Genomic DNA, 11,234 nt, shown 5'->3' with positions numbered 1-11,234 from the left:
CTAACAATTCATACCTAAAAATTACTTAATTACAAACGAACAACACATGCATACGGGCATACACACCCTTTTAATGGGTCTATTTACACTTTGGTAGGTCACAGAAACCATTACAACAGTGAATGCGAAAGCGATGATAGAGCCTGGACTTCGGATTAATATACCTGGAATTAATATACCTGTAACATTTGTAATTTGGTTACATTCTGTAAAACAGGTACTTTAATTGCGTTTTGCTATATATATATTTTTTAAAACTCGACATTGATACAAACTTAAACACTCCTTACCAACATTAATCGACGCCGAAACATGTGCTCGACCTTCGTATTCGCACTCTCTGCGAATACAATGTGTGTGTGTGTGTGTGTGTGTGTGTGTGTGTGTGTGTGTGTGTGTGTGTGTGTGTGTGTGTGTGTGTGTGTGTGTGTGTGCATTTATATATATGTATATATATATATAGAGAGAGATTTATATAGCAGCATATATATGCGTGTCAAGGCCGCGGTGGCCGAATAGTTAGAGCGTCGAACTCAACACTGTCACGACGGCAATCTAAGTTCGAGGGCTCGAGTCACCGGCCGGCGCGTTGTTCCCTTGGGCAGGGAACTTCACCTCGATTGCCTACCTAGCCACTGGGTGGCCAAGCCAGCCCAAATCAGTGCTAATCCCAAGCCCGGATAAAATAGAGAGAATACCTAAAAAAGGTACCACCGGCACTCTCCGTGGAAAGGAACTGGGGACCCTACCACGTACTCACTCCAAGAGCATCACAACATGAAAAGTACAATTAAGTATCATGCTGTGACCACGGCGGCTCAGACATGAACCTACCGTTAAAAGAAGAAGAATATATATGCATATATGCATATATATATATGCATATTTATATATATATATATATATATATATATATATATATATTTATATATATTATATATATATATATGCATATATATATATGCATATATATAAGTGTGTGTGTGTATGTGTGTGTATGTTTGTGTGTGTATGTTTGCGTGTGAATGTGTGTGTATATGTGTGTGTGTGAGTGTGTGTTTTTGTGTGTGTGTGTGTGTGTATGTATGTGTGTGTGTGCGCGTGCGTGCGTATGCGCGCGCGTGAGTGTGTGCGTGTACGTGTTTCGCGTGAATGTGCACACACACATATGTGTGTGTGTTTTATTATTTGCATGTATGCAAATAATAAATGATCAGGTCATGTACCTGGAAAAATCATAGGCAGTGAAATGCTTCAGTTTTATCTACACTTACGAAAAATAAACACAGCAACAATATCTGAGACTATCAGATACATCAGAATAAACGCATTGACGTACAAGAGCGTGCACGATATGCAATAATGTACAATAAAGGCGAAATTCGGACTCGGAATTCGCTCTGCACTTTTGGGCCGTGGGCGTCGTCATCCACAAATGTGAAATTAATATTGTGTTCCTATAAGCATTATTCTGTGTGTAGGATGTTCTTCATATACAATTTTGTTTCTTATGTATTGTGAGGTTACTACATTCATCACTCGTAAAAAAGAACTTATTGTTCATTGCTCGTAGGCCGAAAGGAGTTATTCCTTGTAAGGAAATAGATGAACAGATGAATCAATAAACACAAATGAATTACAAGAATAACAGAAAAATGATTCTAGATAACCGAAAACATAACGAAGAATTAAATAAATTGCAGACAAGTTAATGTAAGCCTAATTGAAGTAAACTGAAGACGAGTTAAAGAGAGTCTGATTCTATTATAAATTAATTTATAAAGTTGAAAAGTTAATCGTAGTTAATCTTCGCGCGAAAATTGAAGTTTAGGTAAAGCCTGATTTTTTTTTTTATAAATTATGAAGTTAAGAGGTTACTTGTAGTTATTCTTCGCGCGAAAATTGAAGTTTAAGTAAAGCCAGATTCCTTTTTAAATTGTGAAGTTAAAAAACTTACTCATATTTCATATTCGCGCGAAAATTGAAGTTTAGGCACAGAGTTCATTGTTCTTTTGTCTTCAGCTTCCGTACAGACCGGTCTCCTACCTTGGGTTTCAGTTTCCATCACGTCTTCAATGTATATGAAGAAGGAAAATGAAAATAATAAAAGAGAGAGAGAGAGAGAGAGAGAGGGAGAGAGAGAGGAAGAGGAAGAGAGAGAGGAAGAGGAAGAGAGAGAGGAAGAGAGAGAGGAAGAGAGAGAGGAAGAGAGAGAGAGAGAGAGAGAGAGAGAGAGAGAGAGAGAGAGAGAGAGAGAGAGAGAGAGAGAGAGAGAGAGAGTTTTAATAATGGTTGAATACACACACACACACACACATATATATATATATATATATATATATATATATATATATATATATATATATATATATATATATATATATATATATATGCTACAAAAAACAAGGAGTGGAAGAGAAAAAAAGAAATACAATAAGTAAAAAGATCTAAAGGAAAAACAAAGCAACACAGGGAAAAAGAGAGAGGAAAAAGGTCACTTGAACCCTCTTAAGCGAAAATGTAAATCCAGTAAATGACGTTGAACAGGGAGAAGTAGCAGGGGATGAAGGCGAGGGCGTAGGTGAAGAGCTTGTTGCCCAGATTCCGGTTCCTGTCGAAGCGCGAGTCCGGGGATTCCCCGAGGATCCAGCCCGCGACCCCCCTGGCGGCGGGATGAGACACCACCGAGACGCCGCCCTCCATGGCCTCCTTCCCCTCGGCGGGAGCGACCTTCAGGGGCGAGGAGATCCTGGAGGCGCTGGCGAAGAGCTTGCCGTCCGCAGCCATGTCGATGAGGACGTGGAAGACGATGACGAAGAAGATGAGCGAGATGCTGAACAGGAGCCACACGTCCACCATCTTGAAGTACGACGTCTTGGGGAGGGACGTCGAGGTCTGCGGAGGAGAGAGGGAAGGGGCATCTTTAGCGCTATCTATTTATCTATTTGTGACGTTCAGTATATAATCTATATTCAGTAAAGTTGTCCTCGTTTTGGACAACAATTACAGTCAATTGCTCGACGTCAGTATCTGCATTCGCGGTGGACGAGTCACCTGAATGGGAACCCATGAGCGATCACTTATTCAAGCTCTTCCCTCTTCGTGCAAGAGCCACATTTCATAGAATAACATAAATTAGCCTTATTAAAGGCCGAGAGCGACTCGCCTGCGTGAAGTTGGACGCCATTCAATCTCTCCCTATATAATCGCCAGGTCGAGCACCTGATCAAGTTGTTCCCAATTTATAAAAGAGCAACAATTCATAGGACACAGCGGGAGGCCCTAATCTGTCCCTCTCAATGCAAGAGCCTCAACTGAGAGAAAAACCAAGGCGACTCGCCTGCGCGAAGATGGCCAACAGCGCGAGGCCCTAATCTGTCCCTCTCAATGCAAGAGCCTCAACTGAGAGAAAAATCATGAGGCCAAGGCGACTCGCCTGCGTGAAGAGCGACGCCAGCACCAGCAGCACGGTGAGCGCCGACATGACCCTCGTCTCGAAGTTGTCCCTCCGGAAGACGAGCGACAGGTAGGCCAGGATGAGCAGGATGACGGTGGGGACGTAGATGGAGATGATGGGGTAGCCCACGCGGCGCTGCAGCTTCACCTCCACCTCCGCCTCCGCCATCGTCTGGTTGTTCGACACGGCCAGCTTCACGCCCACGACCTGTGGCGGAACGGGAGGAGGACACGGATGAATTTCTCGTCTGCTCTCCTTCGCTTTCCTTAAAGGCACAAATGCAGTTTCTTAAGGGGATAAAAGGACTCTTTAAGATGCAGGAGAATCTTAAAGTGAAGTATATCAGGCCTCCATCTGAGCCGAGGGCGTCGGCGAGGGAGCCACGCACCTCGTACTCGATCAGGAGTTCGGCGCCGACGTAGGAGACGCTCGAGATGGCCTCCGCGAGGACGACGAAGTCCGTGGCGGCCGAGAGCACCTGGAGGTCCATGAAGCAGCGCTGGACGTCGAAGGGGTAGAGGGCCAGGTCGAGGTCGCACAGGAACTTGGACGTGTACTTCCGCTCGACGCTCAGGTGGTTCTCGGAGCCCAGGTACACGTTGACTGCGGGAGAGGGCAGCGGAGCATAAACAAGTGTGCGTGCGTGCGTGCGTGTGTGTGTGTGTGTGTGTGTGTGTGTGTGTGTGTGTGTGTGTGTGTGTGTGTGTGTGTGTGTGTGTGTGTGTTTGTGTGTGTGTGTGTGTGTGTTTATTTATATGCATATATACACATACGCATAAGTATGTATTCTCTTCTCTGAAAGTCCCCAATAAGCATATGCTTTTTTCCCTACGGTTTCCGGAACTACCATGTACCACGCATCCCCCCCATAGTGTTATATATTTCTATAGAATAATGATACTGATAGTACTACTACTAAATATGGTGATGGAAATGATGATGATAATGGCAGTAGTGTTGATACATATTAATAATTATACTGATGGTGATAACAGTACTAGTACTGATTATAGTAATAATAAGAATTAATGATGAATAATGAGAATGAGAATAATTATTATAACAACAACATGATGATAATGATAGTGATGATGATGAACAAAACAACAACAATAATAATAATAGTGATAATAATGATGATGATGACAATGATTACAATGAAAATAATAGTAGCAATAGCAAGGATAAAAATCATGATAACAATAACAATAGTAATAATAATAATGATAATAATAATAATAATAATAATAATAATAATAATAATAATAACAATAATAATAATAACAACAACAACAAAGATCATCATAAAGATCATAATGACAACGACAACCCCCCCGTGACCATAGCACCGCCGCCACCACGAACAACAACGAAAACAAGGCTGCCAGCGGCGGCGGCGGCCGAGACCCACTATCCTCGGGGACGCTGAGGTCGTCGGCCAGAGGCTCCCCCCGCCGGTGGATGGTGAGGACGGCCTCGGGGTCCACCATCGTCCTCTCCGTCCCACGCACGTTCACCATCGTCAGCGTCGGCGACCAGAGCGTGTCGTGTTCGCTGGTCGGGACTGGCGGGGGAGGGGGGGGGGGGGGGGGGGGGGGGGGGGGGTGGTCGGGGAGGGGGAGAGGGGAGGGGGGCCGACGGGGAGGGGGGCTCGAGGGGAGGGGTGATTCGAGGGGAGAGGGGGGGGAGAGGAGGGAAGGGGGTGACTCGAGGGCGGAGGGGTGATTCGAGGGGGGAGGGGTGATTCGAGGGGAGAGGGGTGACTCGAGGAGGGAGGGGTAGAGAGGGTAGAGGGATGGGGGAAAGTGAGTGAGGGATCGAGGAAGATAGACTGGGTGCACAGAAAGAGGTAAGGGATGACTCGAGGATACGGAGGGTAGCAGGGAGGGACGGGAGGATGGAAGAAGGACGCAAATCAGAGGAGAAAGTACTGATGTAGGCGGGAAGCTCTTAAGATATGGTAGGCAGCTAAGGTCACGCCAGGTCATGTAGAGAGGACCTCCAGGAGTGTCCTGATCGGGACAGACGAGTCTTATCTTCAAGCAATAGGTAGGGAATAGCCGGAATAGGCACTATTAAGTCAGAGAAGAAGGGCCAAGCCATGGGAAATATATCGGGTCCACGGCAATGCCATGAGCCCAGAAGGAGGCAAACTTAGAGGCTGCTGCAGCGGGAGAGGATCCGCGGCCGAGCGCTCACCCGGGGTGTCGGTCGGAGGCGGGAGGCTGTGGTGGTAGCCGAGGGGCGGCTGCACGAGGCGGCACTCCCGCTCGTCGCTCTCGTCGTGGCAGTCGGGGCGGCGGTCGCAGCGCAGCGGCCGCGGGATGCACGAGCCGTCCCTGCACGTGAACTGGCCCGGCGTGCACGAGCTCAGCTGCAGCACCTGCTGCACGCCGCTGCGCTCGCACACCTCGCCCTCGATCGTCCAGTTCTTGCGCCCCATCGGCCAGCGCTCGGCCTCGTGCGGGAGGCGGCCCAGCACCTCGTCCGTGAGGGCGTTGCGCCACACCCACGCGTCGCCCTCCTCCGCGATCTCGTACTGGTAGTAGCCGCGGAACACGACCTGGCCCTTGGCCGGGTGCAGCAGGCTGAACTTGTAGTTGGCGGTGTCCTCCTCGCACGGCCCGCGCAGCGTCCACTCCATCTGCGTCGGCAGGAAGCACATGGCCTCGCGACTCACATGGCACGGGTAGTCGTGCAGGAAGTCCTCCTCGAAAACCAGGCAGTTCTGCCACTGGAGGCCGTTGGGGTCGTTGCTGCCCCACTCGAACCACGTCATCGCCTTCCCCGTGTGGAACTCGATGTACGTGCCCTCATGCACCTCGTCCGTGGCCCCGATCCAGATGAGGGGGACGTAGGGCGGCTCCCGCATGGCCCTGATCAGCTCGTAGGCGTGCTCCAGGCTCTGCGGCACGGGCAGGTGGCCGCCCAGGCCCGCGCAGGCGTGGCGGGCGGCCTCGTAGGGGATGGCGTCGAACTTGATGTAGAGCGACTTGGACTTCCTCTCGCAAATTTCGTCGAGAGGAACGTCTATGAAGGAGGCGTTGTTGAGGATCCATTCGTGGTTCCAGGGAATGACGAGGCCGCGCGGGTCGGGACCGCAGGCGGCGAGCTGGGCGACCTCTTCGGGAGAGAGGACGCGGTTCCACACGCCCGCCTGCGTCAGGTGGCCGCTGAAGCTCCGCGTCTCGGTGTAGCCATTCAGGTACTCGATGCTGTACTGCCCCAGCACCAGCGTGGCCTCGGCGAAGCTCCTGTCGCGGAGAAAGGCACTGAGTACAGACAGATACACTGAGAGATATACAGATAATTACCCCACGCACAGGGGGACAGACAGATGGGCTGAAAGAAAGATTTAGGCAGACCTACGGGCAGAGACCCAGCCGAGAGCCGGAGTCCACCCAAGGCAACCAAACAGCCAACAAGGCAGCGCTGACAGGACGCATCCGCCGCGCCTTACCTGGAGATGTTCCTGGAGATGAGCCCCTGCAGGTTGCCGTCCAGGTAGGCGGCGATGGTGGCGTTGGTGTGGTCGTAGGTGAGGCAGTAGTGGTACCACGTGAGCACCTGCAGCGGCTCGGAGATGCCCAGGAAGTAGAAGGCGGCGGACACGATGGGACGGACGTAGTCGACGAAAATCTCTGGTAGAAGGGGCGGAGGGAGGGTTTCGTACTTTCGGTATTATTTCATTTTCTTTGTATAAATGCATGGGCGTAAGCATGCTGCGTATTACATGTGTGCACTCTATACAACTGCATATTTGATTTTACGGTTTATATATAACACACATGTATCTATATTTAAATCTATATCTATATCAATAGTTATATCTACATTTATCTGTTTGTCTATCCATCGTAGAAGGATAGACATGGAACATATCAACACCCCCGGGATGACCACGGTCCCCCCCCTCCCCCCACCCGAAGACCCACTCACCCGCCCTCCCTTGAGACCCACCAACCTCCGACCCACCTCCCCCGCCCCCAAGATTCACATCCCAACCCACTCGGCCCCTTAATCTCCCTGATTATCATCCTGTCCCTGTTGCTTGTATGAAACGACAGCAACACCTTCTTCGTTCTTCCAGATCTGATAATTCTGAGTCAAAATGCACCTCCCCCCGCCTACGTTTCAGAGGTCTACCTGTCGGCTTACCTGTCTTTGCTTCTTTCAGTCTCGATTTAATGAAAAAAACAGAGACATTTTCCTCCAGATCTGATTAATCTGGAGCCGACATGCACCGTCGGGGAAGGGAGACTCACCCCCGTTGATCTCCCTGGACTCCTCCCTGGACGTGAGGGAGAAGACGTGCGTGAGAGGGCGGAAGAAGAACACCTTGAGGCGGATGCAGACGGAGGCCGAGGGCGTGGGCGGCGCCACGACGCTGCTCTGCGCCCACGACGCGTTGGTCATGAGGCCGTCCGCCTGCAGCACCAGCACCTTCTCGGGCCGCGAGGGCGTGGGGGCGGCGCTCAGGACTGGTGGGCGGGAGTGATGTTTTTTTAGATTTGTGGTGAGCGTGGGCGGGGGGACGGTGATTGGAGGTTGATTATGGTGATGATATTTGTTATGATGATGAGTAATAGAGTAATAGTGAACATGATTGAGGATAGAAATGATGTCGGTGCTAATCGAATAATAATAACAGGAGCAATTGCGATCATAATATCAGTGCCGATAATGTTAAGATAACAAAAGCAAAAATAAGGATAATACTAATAGATTAATAATAATAAATACAGTGACGAGAAATGCATTAGTAGTGATAATACTTATGCTAATGCTAATGCTAATGATATAATAATAATAATAATAATGATAATAATAATAATAATAATAATAATAATAATAATAATAATAGTAATAATAATAATCATAAAATGATAATAATGATAATAATAATAATAATAATAATAATAATGATAATAATAATAATATCATCAATAATGATAATGATAAAACAGTAATGATGATAATGACAACAACAACACAGTAATAATAGTGATGACAATGATAATGAGCGGAATAACAATAACAATAGGAATTGCAGTGATGATGATGATGATAATAATAATAATAATGATAATAATAATAATAATAATAACGGTAATATATGAAATTAATACTGTGGTCAATGATAATAAAGATTATAACAATAAATTCAATAATAATTATAGTAATTATAATACTTCTGTAATCTTAACAGCAACAATAACATTAGACTGAAAATTAAAATAATGATAATGATACCAAGAATTTAAACACAGCAGTGATGATGATGATGATTTGAATAGGAAAAAAATGAATAAAACAATAATAATGATAATGATAATATTACTATTGCTACTGCTACGACTACTACTACTATGACTCTGACATCTACTACTGCTACTGGTAATACTACTATTATTACTACTACTTTGACTACTATTACCACTACTACAACTACTACTACTATGATTATGACTACTACTACTGCTACTGCTAATAATACTACTATAACTACTACTTTGACTACTATTACTACTGCTACGACTGCGGCTAGTACTACTAATGATAATAACAACGATGAATAACAATAATAACAACAGGAGAAAGAGAGAAGAAAAAAGGGCATAGAAAAAAATATAAGTAACATAAAAAAAAACATCGGTTTCACAACATCGTTATCCTCACCAACACACAGAAGGAGCGAATATCTCCAAGAATTCTCCATCTCTCCCGTGCGCGCGAAGACGAGAGATAGAGAGAGAGAGAGAGAGAGATAAAGGATGGGGAGAGAGAGAGGTTACGAGAGAACGTGGATGCAGCGGCGTCTCGAGTGTCAATGGGAGATTCTGCGGGTGTTCGGGTGTTAAATATATATTTTTTTCTTCTTTCGTTTTTCGTTTTTTTTGGGGGGGGGGGGAGGGGGGGGATTGTTTCATATTCTGGTGTAGGTAGGATAGAGCGACTGTGAATTATTGACAACGGTGTTTAATCTTCGCTGGTGAATAAATGGCGATTTTTTTTCTTCTTTTTCTTTTTGAAGAGGTCTGGGGGGGGGCGGGGGCGGGGGGGGATATCAGAAGGGATTGGATATATAAAAGTAGAATGACTTTAGAGACAAATAGTAAAAGCGATGAAAGTGAATCGGAGAAAAGGCAGATAGAACAGAAAGAGACTAGATTAGTCTTATTATTATTCATGATCTCCATCGTGTCATACAAGTTATTCCATGATTATAACGATAATTCTGATAAAGCACAGACGAAAATTTAAGCCGAGCATGTCTGCATATTCTAGAAATTACCTTTTTCGGCCAAACCTCCTACAATTTCCTTCTTCAATCATTTATTTCCTTGCCTCTAACCGAACATTAAAAACACGCCATTTTTTTTTGAAAACCCGCCATTTGCTTTTCTTCTTTACACACGAGATCCCTCAACCAATGGACCTTAACTCCCCTTATGTAAATTGGATCAAAAGGAAGTCTTTAAAGGTCTTTAGCACAAAGAGATTGTTGGTCATTATTATCCACGCCACGACATTCTACAGCTCGATGTTAAAAGACATGTAAGATTTTTTTTTTTTACGGATTCAACCTTGAGGCGACCGAATGCCTGGTGGTTGAAATATCGAACGAGAATGAGGAATGGCTGTGATAATAACTTATTTTAAAGGTATTATTGTTAATAATACCATTTCAATTATGATATTATTTCAATTATCGTAACGATACTGTTTGCTTCATTATCACTAGAATTATTATTATTGCACAATTAATATAATTATCATTAGTATTACGAAGATTATCATTATTATCACTATTATCAACCATCATATGTCCAGGAAAACAAAGTAAATCTATTTTAAAACCATATGTCTCAGTGTGTGTGTGTGTGTAGAACTTCTAAGGATGCAATGAGTCCAAAGCATGGGTTAGCTGCAACATTAACCTAAGCTCACAGTCTTATATACCTTCACGTGTACATTGCACCTGCGTAATTTAACACCTGTGCCACGTGTGCGTGTCTTCTTTGTATTCTGTGTCTCGTGATATATTATTTGATTGATATGACTGAGATTAAGCTGCGTGGCCTGGTTTTAGATCGATAGGGGACATTAAAACAATGCAGTTGCTTCTACCTGGTGATATGCAAATAATCTGGATTGTTTTTTTTCTTTTTTTTAAGTTTGCAAAGTAACCAATACCTTGATAATTCTGGACATTTGCCTATGTTATTTATTTAGCGCAAGAATGTGTGCGCATGTAGACCGACACGCACACATCACAGCGTTTTTCAGTTTTGTCAGTTGCCATCAATTATATTTTTGCAACATCGTCATTATCGTCGACATGTCAAGACAGACAATTAACAAAGTGTGTATAATAATATACAGTATTTATGAAAGTACATACTAACTGCACACTATCTACTCATTAATGCATATTAAATTTGTCTTTCTTTTAATCTGTTAATAATATGCCTGAAAAAGTTTTACCCTTAATAATCCTAGTTGTGATATGAATGATTGCCTCTAAATAGAGATGTTAGTGTTTATGACATTACTGGTCTATAAAAAGATTGGATTTGCATAACTTCAGTAACGTAAATACCAGTGGATTATTTAATATATGAGTTAAATTGTTATTTTAATCTATACACGTCGATTTCCAAGTGAGAAGGTAAGAACTTGATAAACGAACCGCTAAAATAAACATCACCATACGTTAATCGAACACCTGCGTCTACCTTTGAACACCTGTGTCGATTGAACAGTGTAACACCTG

At 44.8% G+C, this 11,234-nt stretch overlaps 1 protein-coding gene across 1 annotated transcript; it reads right to left on the bottom strand.

Moving 5' to 3' along the window:
• Nucleotides 1–2,441: 2,441 nt before the first annotated feature.
• On the bottom strand, nt 2,442–4,977 carry LOC119580732 (gamma-aminobutyric acid receptor subunit beta-like). The gene is made up of 5 exons (XM_037928829.1): nt 4,869–4,977; nt 3,846–4,060; nt 3,437–3,664; nt 3,018–3,054; nt 2,442–2,933 (listed from the first exon to the last, which is right to left on the bottom strand). Exons 1-5 carry the CDS (start codon nt 4,975–4,977, stop codon nt 2,509–2,511), a joined length of 1,014 nt encoding a protein of 337 aa, XP_037784757.1. The 3' UTR covers nt 2,442–2,508.
• Between the last annotated feature and the right edge of the window lie 6,257 nt (nt 4,978–11,234).

This window comes from Penaeus monodon, chromosome 14 (assembly GCF_015228065.2).
Source record: "Penaeus monodon isolate SGIC_2016 chromosome 14, NSTDA_Pmon_1, whole genome shotgun sequence".
Taxonomy (NCBI): domain Eukaryota; kingdom Metazoa; phylum Arthropoda; class Malacostraca; order Decapoda; family Penaeidae; genus Penaeus; species Penaeus monodon.
This window is presented reverse-complemented; position numbering and strand designations above follow the sequence as displayed.